The sequence below is a fragment of the Helicoverpa armigera genome, chromosome 12 (assembly GCF_030705265.1).
Source record: "Helicoverpa armigera isolate CAAS_96S chromosome 12, ASM3070526v1, whole genome shotgun sequence".
NCBI lineage: Eukaryota > Metazoa > Arthropoda > Insecta > Lepidoptera > Noctuidae > Helicoverpa > Helicoverpa armigera.
In genome coordinates, this window is record NC_087131.1 from 4,385,909 (window position 1) to 4,409,490 (window position 23,582).

The window sequence follows — 23,582 nt, forward strand, 5'->3', positions numbered from 1 at the left end:
TCAAACATTGATTGTAAACGTTTCGTTTTGAATGTAGGCGTTTAAATATCTTTGATCGTAAATTAGATATTTAGTGGTTCATGATTTTGGGTTCACTCAAAAGAAAGTATTATGGTAATATAGAAAAAGATCTGTGATATATGTCTAATACAAGTAAGGGTATTACATCTGGGAATTTATGATGCGATCTCAGAATGTGATTTCAAATATTTAGGACTTTAGGCCACATCGTCGAGATCTTATATCTCGACATTATAATGAATTTAATGTTTTAAATTACTTTTTTGTGACAAAATGGAAATTAGCCTTTTCATAATTATTGTTGCGACCTGAATTAATTTGTTTATTGCTAGCAACATTAAAATTTACTCATTATTTGAAACTAAAAGTGCAAAGAAGAGCATTTTGTTATGAGACGGTCGGCAATAAAATTAGGAAACAAAAATTCTGCAACAGATCTCATTGCTATTTATAAGTTGTTTAGGCATCATGTAGAAATTAAGGCCAGTATGATATTCATTGATTTAATTTTGGTTTTAAAGTACTTATTTTAACTCTAATACATATTTGGATTGCAAACGCCTAACATTCCAAAATTATTCCAGTGAGTTCTTGGTTATTTTTAGCGAATGCCACCGATACGTATAGGTAAATATTATATGAGCTATTTAATATAAAATGTCTAAATTCTGTAGCATGACGGCCGCGAGTACCGGGGCATTTCAAATTGTTTATAAATAAGTTTATTTCGTTTGAATGGAATGTTACGATAATAGTTATTGAATTAATGATGTGGTAGTGTTCTTAGTAGAACCTCTTCCAGCACTTGGTAATATTACACTTGTTTTCCGAGTATTATGTGATTGTTTATATAATGGTTGAGAATGTGTGCTTTATATTGATGAAGGTGATTTGAAAAATTACTAGCAATATAATTTACATTCCGTAAACCAGTAAATTCTATGTCGACGTCTAAGCGCTGAATACTAGTAAATGTTTAAATTTACTTTCAGCCAGTTGATATGTTTCTGTTGAAATTTCTTTTCTTGCTAGCACTTGGCCAGGTCTTAGTCGTTTTAAGTAAATTTAAACATTCATGAACGATGGTGTGAATACATTATTTCAAACACTCCTGTGTAAAGTTTAGCGAATTTACTATGAACATAACTTGGGAAAGTAAAAATTAATGTTGGTCTATTGTTAAAACTCACACAGTATATAAAATGCATTTTAGATAATAGATTGGTAGATGCGCTACTTTCCGGAGCTAGAAATGAGAAATGAATAAAATTCAATAAAAATGATAAAAAAATGAAACACAAGAATGTTGCTATTTGAAAAGCTGCACTCGCTTTTGTTTTGTCAGAGTCGAACGTTACCAAACTGTATAGCAATATTGAAACCTTGATTAATGTTCCTCTTCTTATTTTAAGAAAGATTAAATATTTACAATTTACAGAAATACTTAATAGCAATAAATAAATGGTTAATAATGATGCGAATTAACAAATTTGTACGAGTTTTTATCGAAATAGTTTTTTATAATAATACAGAATGCAGTTTAAAATACTATTTTGTTTCCTAACTTTCAGAGGTAATATTTATTATTAAAATAATGATATTCAGATAGATGTTTATCTATGTATTTACGTGTATATAGGCAATGTGGTAAATGTTGTTAGTAAAGAATAAAGTAGGTACATTATGAACAATAGATTATACTTCCCCCAAGTGCAGTTATTCAAATTTTAACATTTGCCGGTTGTTGCCACGTCCCATGCAGAGTTCACACGCCGTTAGCACAAATAAATGATACATATATAATATATATATATTGATAAACTTTATTATATCTATATTTTAAATTTACGTAGGTATCTTTCTAAGTACCTACAGAGCATGATAACTTTAAGAAAACACTAGCACGAAATATTTCATGTGTTGAAATAGATACGACGTAGATTCATTTTTATATTATCATAAATTGTGACCACAGTTTTATATTTAGAGTGCCTCTTGCCTATACAAGACTTATATAAAGGCTGCAAATCACGGATTAAACATAGAATATGTAGCAGATAGAGAAAAACTGTAATTTTTATGGTGAAAATTGTAAGTTGCGTTATGATATGTGACTTGCCTCTTCTGTCCTATGGTTTGTACGCAGCAAGAGCACCCGAGGCGATCGTCCGACTTGACGACCAGGCGACTAGTGCCCGACACCTATAAAAAGGAAACATTACTCTTGCTTACTAAAGGTAGCATTAGGACGTTTGTTCTAAGCTGCTATCCGTAAGGAAAACAAATTGTTTCTTGTTTGTAGGAAACCGGCATAGGCGAGCTAGCGCATTCCAACCGATGTGGCCCGAACACCCAGTGCTAGATTATGTTCTTGACCAATATTACAAGCAGTTGTGTTGTATAGTGTTAGATAGTATTGTTAAGTTTCGTCCGACATGATCGAGCTAGAGGTCGCTGAAGCGTGAACTGGTTAACTTACCATTTTTTTAAGTGGCATACCTAAATATAGAACTTATATTGCAATTTTTCTAAGTTCCTGTAGGTGTATTAATTATTGTATATCGGTACAATTTGTTTTAATAATTATAATGTGTTTATTATAAATTATTTAGAGTTAAACTTTCGTGACTAATATTTGTATTGGCATAATATACGATTAGGTTTTAGTCGCTTGAGTTCCCGTAGTGAATAACGAAATTTTAATCTTTGCTGTTTACATTTTCGGTCTTAGAAATGTATGTAGGTAAATAATGTACTTCGTATATTATGCTGGTATAAAATATTTTCAGCACAAGTTCAAATAACGTAGGTCCACTTTATTTATAGAGCTTAATATAGTTGTCGTTTCTTCGTCAGTGAAACGATAATTGTTTTCCCCTTAAGCTCTTTTATTTAACATACATTGTTGACATTTTAGATTAGAGAAAATCTGTTTTGCCTTAACATTATTAATAGTTCATAATGTTGTAACAAAGAGCAGTACAGTTTTGTTGAAAAAGTGTTACAGTATATCAGAACGGATCAAGGATCAAACGGTGTAATGTTTTGTCAATTTTGCAACAATCTAAACAGAGACCCATCGCTGTTGATCATTGTAACTTTTGAAACAAATATAAGCATATCATAGCTGTAAAAATACAATTTTGACAAATAAAAGCTCTACAATCATTACAGACCTATTCTTTTATTGAAATTTTACCCTGAAGCTGCTACATGGACTGCCACAGGTATAGAAATTAACATTTTTCTGCCCGGTTTCTTACAAACAATAAAAGCCGTGTCTTGTTTTAAGAACTGGTCAAATTGCCTCATATTAAAGCTGTGATGTTCGTTTCCAGATGTGCCTGGACATGTCGTGCGGGTCCCCGAGCGTGGCGAGCCCCATCCCCGCGCGCAGCCCCACCGCGCTGCCGCTGTGGTCGCCGCTGCTGGCGCTGCAGGCCTGCCGCCTGCGCCGCTACCTCAGCGACGACTGCATGCTGTACCAGCACCGCCACCTGCTGCACGCGGAGCGGCGGCGCTGCGGCGTGTGCCTGGCGTCCTTCCCGTCCGCCTGGCTGCTCGAGCGCCACGCCGCGCTGCAGCACGCCGCCGCCGCGCCGCTCGACGACAAGCCCTTCGTGTGCGAGCAGTGCGGCCAGTCCTACCGCTACCGCTCCGCCTACGTCAAGCACCGCGAGCAGAACCACCGCGCCCGTCTGCCCGCCGACAAGCTCTTCACCTGCGACGTCTGCGGCATGCAGTTCCGCTACCTCAAGTCCTTCAAGAAGCACCGCCTCAACCACACCCTCGAGCGTCTGCACACCAAGAACACCGACGCGCCCGAGACCGACCAGGTCTCCAGCACCAACGAGGCGCTCATCGGCCAGTGCGGGGAAATGGATCTCTCTATGAAGAAGAAAAACAGAAACGATGCCTCTAAGACACCTACAGCTGAAGTAATCCGAGACGCTGAACAAGACAGTACTGTTGATTCGAACGGCGCCACTGACTCCGTAGTCACCGTCGACGATTCAATAGAGTGTCGCACTTCGGGCGCCGAGAGCGAGAGCAAAAGGGACGACGACACGACCTCAGAGGAGAAGAGGCGAGTCCCCGTTTCCTTCGCCAGCATCAGTTCTATGGCGGACAGTTCAGAGAATGAGTCGCGAGCTGACAGCAGCAAACACGAGAGCTCCAGCTCGCACTCCGGGATACTCAGCTTCATGCAAAACGACGAGAGACAGCGGGACAGGGAGAGGCGGTTCGCGTGCCCCTTCTGCGGCAAGTGCGTGCGCTCCAAGGAGAACCTGAAGCTGCACGTGCGCAAGCACACGGGCGAGCGGCCCTTCGTGTGTCTGTTCTGCGGCCGCGCGTTCGGCGGCAAGAGCGACCTCACGCGCCACCTGCGCATCCACACGGGCGAGCGGCCCTACCACTGCGAGGCGTGCGGCAAGTGCTTCGCGCGCGCCGACTACCTCTCCAAGCACCTCACCACGCACGTGCACAACACGCGCTGACCGCCCGCGGCCCGGCCTCCGCATACCTCCGGCGCAATGTAACTCCACTCCATGCAGCTCCCTCGATAAAGGTACGCTATTGTGAACAGGTTTGCGGAATTCAATGACCGACCGAATGTCTCGAACCGTTTCGGGACTTGATGTTTAGGCTGGCGCGTTTCGATCTCGTACACAGTTGATGTTTGACATTGATGATCGTTTTAATTTATCGTTAGTGACGAGTGACACCCCCGTAAGTACGGGGCGGTCACACCACAGGGCAATGGACTACTGCATGGAGTCGGTAGTTACATTGTGCCCCTATAGTTAATGACCGAGTCATATTATAACAGTAAATGGGAATATTTTTTAAAAACGTTTTTAAACTTTACAACATTATTGATATAAGCAGGTTTAATTAGAATTTTACAGGACTATTTTTCGTTTTGGAGTGTTTTATGTATATTTATGAAAATAATTTTCTATATTTATTCTGGAAACAAATAGTGAATGAAAACTAGTTCTGTTTGCCGCAGAGCAATAATAACTATAGATGCTTATTTTTTTCATGCTGCAATTACATTTGTGTTGAACACAATGGCTTGAAAAACTGCTTACTTACGCTATGAGTTGCTGTCTCAGGCGAAACATTATTAATGAATTAGGTATTTAAATATGCACACTTGAATCGTTTAACGTAAGAGTTTTGCATTAATGTGCAGTGTTTGCTTGTCTCTCATCATGCCAGTAATTTAGCAGTCTCGTTTTGTGTAACGTAGTTACGCAATGCAGCGCATTTGTTTTACGATGAGGGACCAAGTGTGACGCTTCGAAGGACACGAGCATTTGACTACAACTTATGTTCATCTGGCTAACGACGGTGTCAGTATGACTAATCACAGTGAACATTCACAACGTGACATCTTGACACACGATTTGCGTTTTAATAAAAGGCTTAAACATAGTTTCTTTTGCCATATTTTTGTATGCCTACGTATAATAAGATTTTTTAAATAACTCATTCCATTAAAGAGGAACTAGAAAATTGGTAGTCGTGACGATAGGTTATTAGGAGAATGCAAAAACTGTGATTCGTACGATTAAGACCAGTCAAACAAGTTTTAGAACATCGAAAATGTTTTATGTAATTTAAAAATAACGTTATCTAACAATTAATATACCTACGTATTAATTAACTTTAGTTTTAAGAAATCTCTCTGTGCCAAAATATGTACCTCATAAAAATAAACACTGAAGTAGATAAATTAATTGTCAATAATTGTTTGTACACATTTTGTTTTATATTTGATATTACAGTACAGAAAACAAGATATAATATAATAGATAGACTGGTTCTTCAGTCGAAACTCCTACGAGCCTAAAGGTTAGATTATATTGTCTATGGATTTTATTCAGTCGGCAAATAGTCGTCCGCAATGTTTCAGGAAATGCGTCCGATTGCCCTAATTCGCGCCATTTCGAATTTTAAGAATAATATATTTATATCAATGTTTTCCGGTTTTAAAGAGACTTTATTTTTCACAGGAAGCTAGTTATATTTTAATAATTATTACATCTCGTCAAGACGAATTTTAACTGCCGATCTTGTGATATTCTCTATCTATACAATACATTTTAAGCGCCGGTTTTCATATACCTCTGTCCTTCTGTCCATAGAGATACATAAATGTAATCAATACTATTTTCTTTCGATATTAAATCAAACTTAAGATTTATCAGAGACGAGTCCGTCAATTGCCAAGAATATTTTAAATAATTAAACCACCACATTTTAAATGTACAACTGAGAGCTTTACCGTCTTACCACAAAAACTTTTAAACGTCAGTTTATGCCTTGTCTAAAAAAATGTCAAATTATGACGTTGACATATGGTTCATTTTGCTGCCAAAATTTTATTAGACAAGTGTAAAACAGGGTTTAAAGTTTTTGTAGTAAGGCCCATATTCTTTAAAAATATTTTAACACTTCATTTGTAAACCGATAAAGCCTATAATAATACTGTATAAAATACTGTCAATTAAGTCTAGGATAAGTAATAATATGCTGTTTGTATAACAGTTGTCAGATATTTTAATTAAAAAACATTGCGGGCGAATATTTTCACCATATTTTGGAGTAGTGTGTTACTCTGTTACAGCCGTTTCCATAGAATGCCTACAGTTTACCACAGTTAGATAGGAAGTCAATGCAACGAAATATTCAGGTACAGGTAATGTTAAACGAAACATTTTTAATATAGCGTAATTGATTTAGTTAGTACGTTTTAACATAAGCCGGTTTTAACTGAGAATATTAACTTTTTTTATAGTTTTATTTGTTCATTGTTATACATGATACAGTTAAAATAAAGTGTATTAAAATATAATAGTGACTTTGCCAGAGGGATATAATAAGTAAGATAGGTAGTCGAAAACATTAAGTATAAACGAGAAGCAATACTCTGAATTTTTATTTTTACTACCGAAATACTCTATTGCTAGAGGAGCGAATATGGAGACTCGTCATTTACTATATAAATGAAAGAAACATGATTTTTATAAAATATAGCTACAGTTTGTTGAAGATTGCCATCCACTAATGTTTCACAGGCAGTGTCCGTATTCTCTCTTGAGTGTTATACCAACAATACTATCAAATAAACAATGTAATGCATTCACATTGTGTATAATGTAGATATTTTGCCATTACTTCAAATTTAAAATATAAATATTATTCAAAATTGATGTTGACTGTTTTTATAAGTATATCAGCGGTAGTTACTTGATGTTGTGGTGTAATTTAGTGTCTTATAGGTTTAAGGTCATAAACCACTCAAAGTAAGTAATTTTGTCTTAGTGTCTATGTCCGAAATATGTCAATGGCCAGTTTTATAATATTAAAAAAGTCGATTTGAGATTCAAAAATATTATAGTTACTTTGAGTGGTTCATTATTTTGAATTCTCGTAGTGTTAAAATTGGTGTGGTATTCTTTATATCTGTTCTTGTAACATACATTTTAACTCTAACATATATATTAGATAATTTAATTTTAAATCAGATTCTAAAATATAGTAAGCACAGCAGACGTTATGTAAATATGCATGTGCTAACCAGGTCAAATGTGATAAATTAGGATTTAAGTGATCTTTCATTTTGTTAAGAACTGTAAAGAATTTCAAATGTAAACATTTTACCATGATTAGTTTGAAAGTCTACCATATTTTCTGTTCTGATATAAGAAGTGGGCATATAATATTTTTGAGCGTTATCATTATACCTATTTTTGTCGACTGTGAGGTTAACGGGCATTATTTATTGTACTACTTTAATAGTCTTCATCTTAAGTACTTCCGTGAAGGGAGGATAGGTAGAGAAATAAGATTGCGCCAGTCTGGAATAATGTTAGAACGTGCAGTGTTACAGTGACGCACAATTTTGACACTTTTTAAAGCGTTTTATATATTATCTCCGTCCACTAAATATTGTGTGTCTCGTTTCATTATTTTCACCGACTGATGGCATTGTAGAGTTACATTTTGATTACTGTTCCATTTAATATTTATTATTTCAACATCTTCTGCAATAGATACCTACCTACATATAGGATTAATGGTTATGAGATACGGTTACAACGACTATTTATTACAAGTTTTTACATGTTTATGTACTGCAATAGGAAAATAATATACTGACGATCTTGTGTAGCTGATGTTATCTGGTGGGTTTAGTTAATTATGTGATGTGAGGCAAGCGGCCGCGCTTGTCTGTTCTGGGGTTTATTTGTGGGAGGCGGTTACACGGAGCGAGCCACGAGCCACGCAACTATGACAACGTATAGGATATCGAATGTAGCTAATAGTACGGTGATTGCACAGAATGTGATATTATTTTACGAGGAGGCAGGCGATGGCGAGGCACGGAGCCTTCACTGTACGGCCAACGACGATCGAACGTAGATAGACTGATTTTCGGGTAGAAGTAAAAGTAGGCCAGAAGTTTCGCAGTCAATAACTAATATTTATAAATAGGTGTTGATTTAAAAATGTTTTACAAGCCAAAACACAGTCTCAATAGCTTACGACATAAAACAATAAGAGAGTTAATTTAATTTTTAAACATAATTATACAGAATCTTTTATATACCAATCTTAAATTATTTTTCAGATGTATTGATTTTTATACATCTCCATATACAACAATGAATAGAGGTAAGTGTAGACATAGATGGGTCTATTAACCGCGTGGTGCTACAATGTGTAATGATATGTGATAGAAACTGTTCTTCAGAGACATTTTATTTATTGAAGCTTCCATAGGTAATAAATATAGTCACATTACACTATGATATACCCACATCAGCAATAATTTGGTTTAGGTAATTAATTACATAAGGATTTATTTTGTCCAGTATTTTAAAGGTGTCATGTGGTTGGTCGAATGTCTCTTAGAAACCAAAGTATCCAGTAATGTAAGGAATTGTGTGCGTAAGACTAAGATGGTGTAACCATTCCACAATTTTAATATTGTATCTTTTCACTTGTAATTTATTTCTATGAGATTTAAGTCGACCAAATGCCATCGACGTGGTGGTGCGAGTTTTAAAATTGTAGGTTTTTTAATTAATTATTTCTTATAAATACGTCCAAGTCTTATTAACATTCATGATAAGGCGAGATCGTTAATGTATTTAAACGTAATACAGACAATGCTAGTTAGGAAATTTTCATTAGGTTTTGGCTGGTCAGAAGTATTGGCTCTCAAACAATACTGGAATATTATGTGTAAATTGTTTTATGGCCTTATTAAAATAAAGTTATCTCGGAATAAATTGTATGTATAGTAATAACATAAAACTTTCTTACCTGTTAAAGTAATGAAAATCGGACAAAGAAGTATTTTAATGATTTCGTTTTTATTTTTAATATATTATTCGTACTTTGAAATATTCGTAGTGTGTACCTATGTGCCGATGTCGGGCGCTAAGAATAAATTATATTGTATTTGTATATAATTCTGTATTTCTTCGATGAACGGTTTTTGTTAACAATCTTTATTTATGCCTTGGGTCAGTTTATCCGAAACCTAGTTGATAGTACATACATACTGTTACATAATATATTTTTTTTACTTGTATATTTCAGATAATTATTATTGTTATACAGATCGTTTTATATTTTTATCGTGATTAACTATTACTTGTTTTCAAGATTTTAATTTTGCAATATGACTATTCGTCTATAAAATAGTCCATTTAATTTATAATATCTTGTCCATTGTCCAAACTAACTTAGGCATAGTTCCATATTTTGGATGTGTATTATACCACAGTCTAAATTTAAACGCTATTGTGTATATTATTTCATTTTAATATCGATGTGCAAAATTATAGTAAATGTCTTGGATCTCTAAAAATAAGAAAAAAAAAAGACAAAAACACTTTACGAAATTTCTAAATGTGCAATAAATATGTGTGTTGTAGTGTTACCATTAGGCGTAAAATTTTTAGCTTTGCAAGTGTTGCCACTGGTAATATATTGGACGATGCTGTCGTATCTTCCACTTTATGTTGTTTAATATTACAATGATCTCAGAATATTAACAGTAGCAACATTTGCAGAGCATATTAAATGAATATTTGGCACTTATAAAAAAGGCACATTTCCCTATCATATTGAAAATGGTTTGAAAACGTGTTGAAAATGGATTTGTTGGTAATTAATTTCATAATGAAATATATTTGTTTCATTAATCGAAAGTCTTTCATTAACACATTTATCTGTCTATTATTATTTCACCCACCCCTGTCCATTCCGAAAAAATGCGATTGTTTACATGAAAAACAGGACAAAATATCTTAACCCAGACAAAACATAGAAAACACTATTCTGGAAACCCTAATTATTTGTTTGCCAGAAATTATTTTATATTTTTCACAACGTAAAGACTTGTTTGTAGTTTATCCATAAGGCTCATCATTAGGTATATCTCAAATCTTGGTAATAAGGTAGCTAATATTCGCATCCGTATACTGATTGTTACCGACCCCTATTCTGAGGTAACAGCCTGCCGACCCTCGGGTCAGGTAATTAATACCCATCCTTTATGAGGTGTTCGATCGATCAGCGTAATTAATTTTAACGTGTTGCTGCAAAGAACTGCCAGGCAAAGTAATAAGTACTTTTTGGGTCCGATTCCTAATTCTTTGGTAGGTATAATTGTTTTCCTTCTAGTACTTTTTAAGTGCCATAGTTTCTATGGCAGATCTGCCGTAGTGGGCACTAATTTACTTATGACGTTGGACTTATTTTATTTTTCAATTACGCCCGCCTTGAAAACCTAAGTGTGGGTATATTTCCTTCTATTCTTCCCAATATTTTCCCTTACCTGCCTATGTACCTACTACCACTCGGTAGGAATTCCCCTTTAAACTCCCTTATTTAATTCCCCTATGTACTCCCTTGTATACTTCTTTATGTACTCTCTTATGTTGTTCCTTAGGTACTACCTTTATGTACCGTACTATTTCGGGATTCCGCCGAGTTCAATGCGATACCCTAGGTCTCAGGTTTGCGGGATTGTTCGAAAGATGTTAAGTGGCCCTGGTGTGATGTTATGTGGCAACACAAAAGACTCCAAAAAGAGCATGACGGTCTTTAGTCAGAAAGAGTCTGACACTCCATCACGCTGCACCCACAAGGGGAGGGATCATCTGATAATATTCAACCAAAAAAATTAAACGTTATAGGTTTAAACATACATACCTACCTTCCGCTGTTTTGGCGTTGAGGATTAAAAAAGGTTTGATTGACCTATGATTTTATCTTGTTTTAAATCAACTTCTACATTCGTTCGTATACATATTAACTCCTGTCTAATCATTCAGTGTCTCCTATTAGCACCTACACGTCAACGTGTCTATTCGAAATTGATGAGAACGTTATAATTTCACAGCACGGACGTGATTTCGTGTAATACAACGTCATGAATACAAAATAGTGACGAAACATGGGTTAGGTACGGAGGTGCCTCGTGTTCGGGATATTCTACATCTACATTTACTTACTTACATTTGGATACAGACCTAAAGATAAAGGTAGGTAGGTACCTACCTATAGTTCAGCTTCAGACGTCGTACAGAGAACTAGTAGGTATTACATTACTATTTAACTCCAACTGTATTAGCAGGTACCTACTATACCAATAGTAAAATAAAAGTACCTAGGTACCTAGGTATTAACCTTCTGCGACTGAGGTGGTAGTCTATCGGACACCACCAATCACAAAACACGTCGCCAAATGGTAATATGGCATGATGTAGCTCTGTCTCGCTGAGTACCTTCCTGCAACGGCTCGCGCTAACGGTCAGTGAGGCGCGGGCAGCGCTGCGGTGTGTACGTTTGGAGTTATCGACAGCCGGTGTCTCACAGACGTAAGTACAGCAATAGACGTTGATTCTGATAGACGTCACCTCACCAATATCTTTTTAGGTTCATAGTGTCTGTGAGTCGTTTCATCAGTAACAGTATAGTGTCTCTCAGACATAACATTCATATTTTTTTAGATGGCGACTCAAAGCACAGATAGAAGGGCACCAAAACGAGACAGCAGTGGAAGATATACAAATGATGATGAGCAAATTGAGGATTGGCTTAATGAATTAGAAGAAGAACACGAGTTTATTCGGTGATGATTCGGTAGAAGACCCTAATTTTTCCTCTTGCTGTACATCTTCTTCCACATAGGAAGAAGATGTACAGCAAGAGGAAAACGGAGACTTCGAGGAACAGAATACCCAATCGAGAGAGAGTGATTTTAACTCTGAAGACAAGGAGCCCCTCAGCTCTTTAGTTTGTGGTGACCAGGATGGTTGAAAAAAAACGGATTTCTATGGTCTAAGAAGGAAGGTCTAAGAAGGTCTTGTCCAGGCACCAAGCTGCGAAGAGGAGACTTTTTACTATCTTTGGCAAGAGACTTGGTTCTTCCTGGCTTAAAAGAACGCGTTTATAATGACAGATTGCCCAGAGAACTCCTTCTTACTATAACGCGAGTTTTAGGCAATGATTTGCCTCCCCCTCCACCCGTGGCTCAGCTACCAGGTCCTGCAGGAAGGAAACTATGCAGCATATGCCCCAGTAGATTGAAGAGGCAAACAGGGCACCACTATTGCGCATGCAAAATGACAATTTGTCTACAATGTTCTCCTCCACTATGTCAAGACTGTAATCTTACGGTTTAGATTTGAGGTTAACTTTGAGACTGATTTGTGCCTAATTGAACCGTTATATCTTGTTGATTTTTTTGTTTTAGAGCTATAACATAATGCTTAAAAGATTAATGAACAGTTTTATAGAAGTTTTATAATTTCGTTTTTTTTTTTAATTGTTTTGTAAGTTTAAGCGTAAAAGTAATGAAAATACTGATCTCAGTAAATGATTCCATCCTAAACTTGTTTTTTGTTTTGAGAAAGCTTATTTATTTTTATTTCATTATACATAAACCCATTAATCATAAAATAAAACTAGAGCTCTAATATTTCTGAAAGTTACAAGCGAATCATGCTGTATATAGTGACGCCTGACAGACTACACCTCAGTCGAATGTTTACTATAAACTCACCTCAGTTGCAGAAGGTTAAAGCTAGGTACTTATATCCAGCTCTGGGACGGATGAAATATCGATCATGATAATTGACCTATAGCTTACAGTGCGTGGGAAGGCTTTAAAGAGACCCTTTGTCCGAGTACAGAAAGGATTCATAATTTTGGGAGCGACTTAAACCCACCCACTTTGAATAGGTAGAGTGGGTAGGTTTTTAGAGACAACATTGTTGAACTAGAACTTAAAGATTATCTTAAGGTTAAGAAGTATCTCAAGTCAAAATGTTTTTCTACACCTTTGACTTACCTCAAACTTTCAAAGCTCTCTCCTCTGTAGGCGAAGAGTTTTCACTAGGCTGGTATCCAATCATAGTTACGTGTTCATCATCATCTCCCGTTCCTTTCCCAACTACGTTCTGGTCGGCTTCCAGTCTTACCGGATGCAGCTGAGTAGGTATCTACCGGTGTTTTACGGGCTACCCCTATGAATAGAGTTGTGTTCAATATTCATTAGTTTCAACTTTTTCTAGCCTATATAATATTACCTAATTACATGTTTGAGGTAAAATCACAAACTTTTAGGCCTACTTACCTAAAAAGACCTTCAAAGCGTACCTAGGTAATAATAGCGTAGCAAACTTATTATAATATTAAAAGGTTTAGCCACAATTTCCGATCAAATCGTTCAGCCTGTTTTGTAAAAGTATAATAAGTGCCTAGAAAAATATAATATTTAGGCCTATTGATTTAGAGAACACAAATGCGACACTGTTCTAATAATGGGATGGGCGCCGTGTCGACAGGTAGCCTAGCTTCCAAAGAGCTGTTACATAAGTGTTCTAAAACTTACCGCGAAGTGGTTTCAATTTCGAACACCTGTTTTTTCTCAGCTTGATTTACCTACTCTATAGATATCGCCTGATATTTTTATAATAGAAAGGAATCTGTCTAAGGAGTTTATATTAAATTTTATAATAGAGAGGTCCTATGTAAGGAGTTTGTATTCAAATGTTGTATTTTTTTTTAAATACCCTGTTCTAGTTATAGACAACATTTCCCGCCTCATTAACCTACTATTCTTAAGCTTTTTAGGTCATTGCAAGGGGTTTTCTGCATCCCTTCCCTTTCTATTTTTAGTGCATCTTTTTATTCGCGCACTTTAGCTTTTAGCAACGGTTTACCTCTTCGGTTTTTGAAGCAGGTAGAATAATTTAATTTAAAATGACAGGTTTAATTTTATGGCATCCATTATCTTATAAACAGTCCCACGATGGAGTTTTGATATGCTCTTGATTACCATAGAGTGTAGACCTATGTAAGTTTTAGGAAAAACACCTTTTAATTGGTTGGTTTTAATTTTCGGGCTGAAACTTGACTAGGTACATTATTTTGGAATAATACTAGACGAGTGGAAAGAATGACAATAGACTAGAATAGTAGGTACAACAACGTGTAATTACCTAAATAAAAGCCCGACAATTACCGTACTTACTTTGTAAACAAAACTACTTTATACCCGTGTAAAAGCATTGTCAGACGCAACATTTCAGCACACATCATGAGCTCAAGGGCTCAACTCGATTAAAAATGTACAGAGACACCTCTGTAGCTACAGCGTTAAGTTACAGCGCTTTTATATTTCCAAAGCGACACAGACAGCCATAATGTTCACAGTAACAGAGTTACGGACGTCCTATAAGGTTTAGAGTGCATTTTGTACCGATTTCATTTTATCTCCTTGCAAGAGCTTTTCTCAGTTTAGTATTGAGGTGTTTTTAAAAATGGAATGTTCTATAAACGAAATTGTATTGCGCCATAATTTCACAAATACTTACCGATATTTTAATGCTTTACATTTACAATAGGGTGTCCCAAAAAAATCAAAGGCATTTTTTTTTAACGCATACCCTCCTATTTTTTTCCTTTTGGTCCAAAACTATTATAAATAAAATTTTATGGTGGTAGGACCACGGTAACCCGTGCCGACTTACATTTGAATGTATGTCATACTTGCTCTCTAAGACTAACGCGATCTAACGCGTCGATGAGCTTGTGATTTCTTGTTATTTAGTGATCGAATCATTGTTTTCAAACAGCCAACATGTCACTAGACTTAAGCAGTTATAAAAAGAGTATATTTTTAATTAGGGGACCTAAAGCATCAAATGACGGGCTCAAAACTTCCGTCTAATGGACAAGTTCTGGCAGTTTCATTGTACAACTAGCGACCCGGTCCGGCTACGCACGGAATAACAGTATTTCTGCACTATTTAATGTGTGTTATTATACATGTAAACCTTCCTCTTTAATCACTCTATCTATTAGAGAAAACCGCATGAAAATCGGTTGCGTAGTTTTGAAGAATTAGGTAAGCTTACAACGGGACACGGGGACAGAAAAAGCGACTTTGTTGTATACTATGTTGTGATATTCGGGAAATTAATTTAATTGTGAATGAAAACGTAAATCTTACTAGTCGCGAATGCATATAATATTATCTGGTGGGAAAAGGCGCGTATTCCAACTAAATCTTTGCCTAATTGTGCGACGAAACTCGTCACTTTGTATCAAGTTTGGAGGGACAAAAGACACAAGACGTTTTTAAGCAACGCTATCACGACTTTTTCAGCAACTTAGATATGTAATTTATTTGATTTTGATTAATGAGAATAAATCATCATATCCCGAGCCTTTTCCCAACTATGTTGGGGTCGGCTTACAGTCTTGCCGGATTCAGCTGAGTACTAGAGTTTTACAAGGAGCGACTGCCTATCTGACTTCTCAACCCAGTTACCCAGCAACCCCTTTGATAAGACTAGTGTCAGACTTATTGGCTTCTGACTACCCGAAACGACTGTCCAAGATGTCAAATGACAGCCAGGAGAGCAGCCGGCCTACAGTTAGTTACAGAAAGCGCGTGCCTCAGAGGAGCAAAGGAAAATAACTCTTGAAAAACGATTGGATGTATCGTTTTTCAGGGGTTATTTTGTCTTTGGTTAAATTTTTTTTTCAAAAGAAGATCTTTACGGTACGTTGTATGACAAAATCACCTCTAACTTCATTTCAGCAAAAAGCGAGTTCTTTGATCGATCGCCTTAAAATATAATGACAGTTTTCTTCATGAATGTGTCCTACCTTCTAGTCAAATAATGCTTCGTATCAAAAAGCCAAAGTTTCAGCACTGAGAGTTAGTGAACGATGTGGCCGAAAGATCGGTGAAGTTCATGCAAGACTTTTATTGATTAATCACAGTAGATGAGGAACAAAAACAATGATTGTTAGGTACAGTCCTAGAACATCGGAAAATTTATCCTGACTGTAAAAAAAAAACGACTTTAAAATGAAAATTTTAACAATGATATTATTTTTCAATGTATATATGAAGATAAAACATTATTTGGATGTATTCAAGGTTTATTTTTAGTAATAATAATTAAGATCTAAATTTCTCCATAGTAAGTCAGTACAAATTTTCATGTAAAAACTTTGGCATTAAGTCGGCACGGGTTACCACTGCCTGATCGAGAAAATATTTATTATAGGAGATAATGAGGTCAAACCGAAAAAAATTAGAGGGTATGCGTATTTGAATTCGAGAAAAAAAAATTCCCCCTTATGTCTTGGGACACCCTAATTTACATAGTTGTTCAGAGCCTGTGATTTGTCTGCATCTAAAATAAGTTATGAAACATATAATTATTTATTAAGTAGGTAACTGTAAGTACTTATAAGAATTTGAAGACATTGTGACAGTGACACCCACACACAAGATGGCACACGTGTAGAGGATCACGGCAGAAAACCTTTAATGGAAAGCCTGGGTCATGAACCAGAACTACGGATTTTGTATGTTTTATGCATGCATAATGGAAAAAAATAGCATAAAACCATTGTAGGCGTCATGGAATCATCAGAGGTTTATATAACAGCGTTCGTTTATACATCTCTTAAAATACATATTTTATATGAATTTGATATTTACTTTACAGCGGAAAATCTTACTGATAAGTTTCATTTGGTAGTCTTGATTGCGGTATGTTACTTAGTATAGTCTTGCATGTATCTCATAGCTAAGGTTAAAAGTCATAAAAAACCTAAAGATACATTTCAATCTAAGAGAACACAAAACCATAGTAAACATTAAGCCCTGGGGGCTAAACTGTGCCACACAAAGGATAATAGGCTCGCCCCTATCGTATTGGGAACTAGTAATGATATCGGTAAACTTTATCTACCAGTATGTCTACCCAAAGTTATGGGTACGTATATCAATCGATACGAATGGCACCTAATGTGTTACTGGTTGGAAAAGCGTATATTTTAATAGAGAGTACCTACTGAATGTTTTGACATCTTTCTAAAAGAGATAATTTTTCAAATCAGTCGAGAAGTTCTTGAGATTAGTAGTATGTTCAACTATTCAAGCAAACTAACTCTTCTGCTTTATAATACCACAGGTTACCTTAATAGCACAACATATGTAAGTAACAACAAACGTAATTATGTAGGTAGAGGAGGTTTTTGGTAAGTGATAGGTACCTAAGCGATTGAGGAAAAGGTTTGCATACTAACTTAATTGGGCGTTGGAAAAACCGCTAAACGCAAGTGTGAATGTACGTATAAACGGTACCTAAATATAATGACTAGTTGTCCTAAAACGTCGTAAAGAAATGCGAACGTCGGTAAATAGATACATATTAAAGTGGTATTAAGGCGGTAGACAAATAAGACAGTTTTAGTAATTAGTTGTGAAGCCAAGGAAATGTAATATGTAAGTACTGAAAATTAAATTAACATTGTCGTCATAATAAGGCTATCGAATTTCATATTCAATCCTACTTAGAGTACCAAGGGGTTCTGCTAATAGGTAGGTACTTTTTGTAGTATCACGGCTGAAGAAACATTTTCTCCTACATGAAAAGTCCAGAAATCTCTATAGCACACTCAGAATCCGCTTACCCTCTTAGATGTCGTGATTCTCACAAAATTTTCGTCCCTATGAAACTGTCCGTGAATACAAAATGTACATGAATAAGAATGTTGACAGACGCGCGCTGCAACGAGTAGTGGCGAGTCGTTGCGCACGTACGCGGGCCCTATGATGATACTCCGAGCGAGTGTCAACTGCAACTAGCGTATTTATATTTAACTGTACCTGTAACTAAAAGAAACATTTTAAAAAATTGGACCCTAAATAAATATTGAAAAATGCTTGAGGTATTTAATTGCGGTTGTCTCTGGTGACGAAGTGTAACAACTAATTTATCATTTGTGTATGAAAACCAAAGTATACAAAATATTAAGGTAGACCTAAACGCCACAAATAAGAACTGAAAACAAAACCCTTCAAAACCACTCCATTATTTATTCATTAGGTTCAATGTAATCAAGAAACTTCCCACCGAATGCCCCAATTTCGACGAAATTTCACGAAAGAGCCGAACCACAACCGCGAATCTGCAATTATTTAATCGTTTTCGAGGTGTTGCTCCACGGAAACTGTGGATTTATAACAATATCGGCGATCCCTTGTGTGATCCAACTAGTTCGCTATACATTGAAGTTCGGTAATGGAATAGGGAATTGTTTGGTTAGTGAAGCGAGTGATGGAATTGACACTAGTCGGGCGCAGCGTTGTGTGTGTAGGAAGTAGTATGAGGTCATCGTATGGGGTGCCCCGGGCGCGATACCGTTCGGGGAAGAGTGATCATCCACGGCGCGTGCAGGCAAGCTGGGAGATTCTCCCCGAAATGGTGTAAATTGAAACAGCATAAGGACATTTCAGCAGGATGATTTTATAAGCGCAATTAATTTTTTTAGCTATTGAAAGAATTTGAATGCCATTTAATGTAATTGTTTCAATCCGTCATTCATCGGAGGCTGAAAAATACAGATCTACTAAGTACTTTAGTGAACACCTGTACGTATTTGTAATTTTTTCAGATGTGATTTTTTTAAACTTCGCTAGAATCAAAACAATCAAACTGAAAAAGAAATAACAGCACTCACTCGTAGAATTTTCAGTAACTATTTCATAATCCCTGCCTCTGATAGCAGTAAAAAAGAAAAGCTCAACATTTATTGGAAAAAAGGAAAACGTATTCTCGCGCTCGCAACCCTGGGAGGCACCGGGCCAATTTCACTCCGCCGTTTAGTCTACTCTGTCACGTCGATGGAGACGCATCGCGGTCGGCCTCTCTCTCAATATTATTACTTTATTACCATACAAAACGTGAGTGAGTGTCTGTGAACTTATTCCAACTTGAGTGACGGTTGCTCCGGACCCTACAGCGAGCTGACAGTTCAACCAAGGTCATCGATCAGCAATTTGACACCTGTTGTGTTTATATACTATATGTATGTAATTTCATATTATGTTATAAAATAAATAGTTGTATTGTATAACGTTGTGAGTTCGCTTTAGTTCATGTTTAGTTGACTTGATTTGCACAATTAATAGACTAATTAATTAAGTTACGTAGATGTCGCGGTTACGTGACAATTAGCTAATTAGTGCTTAACCTGTGTCTTGTAGTTAGTATGATTGAAGCTTTGAAGTTCTAATTGCTTTTAAAAGACGTCGTAGGTATTAACTTTTTCTATTTAATTTGAAGTAGATCGATGGCACTTTTTATTACTTTAAGTATGTACGTTATTAGTTAGTAATTGCCCTATAGTTATTATTACCAATACCTATTATCACAATATTTTTTATAGTAGGTACTTAACTATAACTAGTGAAGTACTCACGGAATTTTTATTTTATCGATTAACGATTAATTATAGGGCTCTACGGGCAGCTCTTATTACTATAAGAGGAAAAGGACACTCTACCTTAATTAATCACCTTCAAGACAGTACTTTTTTCTTTTGTACTTTTTCGCCAGATTTTTCAACATTTTATTTTTTGTACTTCAAATACTTATCCTATCCGACTACAGATATACAGATACCTTTTGTATTTTAATAGCTTAAATAGAATAAAATCCAGAAATATGTTTCCAAAACTAGGTCACACGGATAATAATTTACCTACATTCCAGTCCGTGAGTTACATAACGCGACGAAAACTTCAAACCGAAATGTTTATAACAAATACGTCACACAAGTCATGCACTAAGGGAACAACACAAACAAACAGAAATACATATTTTAAAGTGGCAATTGGTATATCCTGCAGAGTTGGTCGAGCGCTTGCACGGCGGAAGCGTCGGGCTCATTCAAATAATTCAATTAAATCTCGTGCTGAGCTCAGGCCAGTCTCACTTTATGCTCTGAAATAGGGATGCCTAAACGTTTTCCTTCTAAATGCTGTTTAATTATTTTGTGGTTTAGCTAGCGGTTGTACCGGGGACGGGGTTTTGATTTTAGGAGCTGTGTTTCGCTTTGATGTATAAGGTCTTTGTTTTTGATGAAATTTGATTTAGATGAGTATTTTTTACCTATAAGATATTATCATGATTTCTAATAGTGTCAAATGGTACCTATGTATTTTTATGACCATGCTTAAATACACTCAGCGGCACGGAATTTGGCCCAAACAAACACAAGTAGATATCAGCCCAGATAGCTGTTGTAAATTCTAATTTCATATGACATATTGTCAGTCCTTTCGTATTTGTTAATTAAAATACAGAAAAATGTGTGTCTGTTTAACTTTTATAACACTGGAAACAGATTCAGTTGTTGGAACACAAAGCGGAAAGATAAGTTTAAATTCAGATAGAAATTGCCGAAGTACTAAGCACGTTCCAAAAAAAAATAGTGATTATGATCGTTTTTTGTTTCTCTTTTATTCACAATTTGATCTGAAAATTACCCTTACTGCAGCTCAAGTTGCCCAAGTAGTGTTGCTAAGACGTCAAGGGTGTACGCAGTGGAAGATGGTTGAAACTTTAAGTGCGCCGCGTACAAGTGAAAGATATGCATAAAAAATGCATGACCAGACTGGCCTTTACACAAGAAGACCAGAAAGTAGGGGTGTAAGGTGTTCGTCGGCGCACGACGACCGATTTATCGTACGTGCAATAATGAAAAATCGGTTTCTCACTGCGTTAGAGATACACCAGCCTTTGCAAACAGCAAGAGAAGTCAACGTCCGTAAGTGTACAATCAGAAGAAGGATGGAGGAACGGGATCTGCGTGCTCGAAGACCAACTCGAGGCCCGGAACTCCTCCCGCACCATCGCGTAGCCAGACTTAGGTTTGCAAGAGAACATGCAAATTGCACGCATGACTAATGGAGTAAAATTTTATGGATCGATGAATGCAGAGTCGTCTTAAGAGCTCCAGACGGCTGTGAACGTGAATGGGGAAAGCGCGGAGATTGGTTTCTTCCCACCACTACCAAGCAAACAGTCGGTTTTCATGGTGGGTCCATCTTGGTTTGTTAAGGCAGAAGTTCAGAAGCCCGTACTGAATTATTGGTTGTGGAAAGTCGTCTGACAACAGTGCGGTATACTGAAGAGATCCTTACAAGTCATGTTTTACCCTGTCAGGGATTCATAGGAAGTGAAGAATTTCGTATAATGCAGGACAATGCTTGACCTCACACAGCTCTTTGAGTAACCGATTACTTGTTCGGGTCGGTATTCAAAAATTGGACTGGCCTGCAAGAAATCCAGCCATGAATCCTGTAGAACATGTCTGGAACATGCTTAAAAGACAGGTCCGAGCAAGTCGTAACCCACCACGGACTTTCAGTGAATTGAAAACCGCGCTGGTAGCTGCCTGGGAGGAGATCTCTCAGGTGGAGATAAAAAACACGATCCAGAGCATGCCAGATTGTATGCAAGCAGTCATCAGATCAAGAGGAAGAAACATCCATTATTAAAATTCGATAACTTTCTGTTTTGTTAAAAATGTTGAATTTAAAAGTTTATGGTGATTATTGCGATAAAGGACTCTGTTTTCTAACTTAGAAACTTAACGAAAATCCTCACAATTCTGTTGTCTGTTAGTCATTTTCTTTTGGAAAATGAGTAAATTAATCAATTTTAAAATAAAAATTCTGATTTTTCATTGAAATAATGGTTATAAGGCCCAAATGTGCTTGGGCCAGATTCTGTGCCGCTGAGTGTAGATATATGAGAATAATATTTTATGATGTAGGGACATAGATAGTTCTTCGGAAACAATAGAAAACGCAATTTAATTTCCTTGAGAAAATATCTTATCTAACATCACGCTACCGGATAGTCTTTTGTTTTAAAATATCGGATCTAGATAAACCTTTCAATCGCGTTATCGTTTCGACATTTGTCAATCATTGATAGCGCGCTCTAAATCGTAAAATATTAGAAAATAATAGTGACATGACCTAAAATGGATATTATATTAATGTCACAGATAAAAGCTCTTTTCAACACCAGAAGTAATTTTCGTATTTATTTTCTAAAAGAAGAAAAATCTGTGAATTTGATTGAAAGACCTTTTATTGAATTTTGTTCTTAGGAAAAGACTGTTAAATGTATTTCGAGAATATATTTGTTTCTTTTCATTAGTATTCTCTTGGAAGAAAATATTAGACAGATGTAGAGATATCAAACGTACCTAGTTACAGCTGTATAAAAATTGGGTTTTGGGAATGTAGTAGGTACCTGGCATAGTTTATACATAAGGGTGAGAAGTAGAGACTACTAAAGACACAAAGCTCGTTTTAAAGCTTTGTTGATCAAAGTTTTTCAAATCTAGAATGAATTCTTGATATTACGGATACATTAAGTTAGGTTCTTAATGTATTATTTCTTCTTCTTGGTTCTTATGTACGCGGCCTTGTACAAAGAAGTACTAAAATCTGTAGGATGCTAATGTAATTCCATACCAATCGTTTCGTTTGCTGATTAACGTGCCATCTACAAGCATTTCTGGGAACAGGTCGAAGCGTTACCTACTATACAAAGCACAGGTTAATTTACAAGGCAATTTACTAATGGAGTTACTTAGCTATACTCTATACCGAAAAGAAGATTTCCTCGCGGGTTTACAGGTTCCCGAAATGTTTTCTTAGCCACTGATAAATTGATTCCATTAATGGAAGCTAACTTCAATAAATTCCGCGTTCGGTTCGCCGCTATTGAAAATAAAGGTTATCTGAGAAAAAAAAAACGCTTTCAAACTTTGAAGACGCCTATTGACGTCCTTGAAAAGCAATTTGTGCGTATTCGCGACGCATCCTTACAAAAATTAAGTTTAACAGCTTAAAAAGTAAATTTGTTTTTCTCTGTGAAGCACTTCAAGTGTCTGTTTTGTAAGGGATATGGATGTAAGATTAAAAACAAATGAAAGTCTTGACCTACTTAAGTTGTCGAATATAATTTTTATCGACTATTGTCCCAGCACTAACCCTGCATGCGGCTAGAACGTGAGTCTAGCGCACACGAACTGACGTTGACAGAAATGCATCACCACCTCGTAAATTCGTGGCGGATAGACACAGGAGAAGCTCACGCCTAAAATAGGCGTATTGTGTTTAGATGTTGAAA

General features: G+C 36.3%; 2 protein-coding genes across 3 annotated transcripts in view; both read left to right on the plus strand.

The window, feature by feature from the left end:
- LOC110373894 (protein jim lovell) overlaps nucleotides 1–10,250 on the plus strand; it is a 49,213-nt gene extending 38,963 nt beyond the window's left edge. For both annotated transcript variants that reach the window (XM_021331346.3, XM_021331338.3), the window contains exon 7: nucleotides 3,360–10,250. In XM_021331346.3, coding sequence (XP_021187021.2) covers nucleotides 3,360–4,520 — 1,161 coding nt within the window. In that variant the 3' untranslated portion in view covers nucleotides 4,521–10,250. The remainder of the gene's footprint in view (nucleotides 1–3,359) is intronic.
- Nucleotides 10,251–19,230: 8,980 nt separating this feature from the next.
- LOC110374099 (acetylcholinesterase) overlaps nucleotides 19,231–23,582 on the plus strand; it is a 67,692-nt gene continuing 63,340 nt past the window's right edge. The window contains exon 1 of the mRNA XM_021331685.3: nucleotides 19,231–19,455. The gene's annotated coding sequence lies outside the window, so the exon portion shown is untranslated. The remainder of the gene's footprint in view (nucleotides 19,456–23,582) is intronic.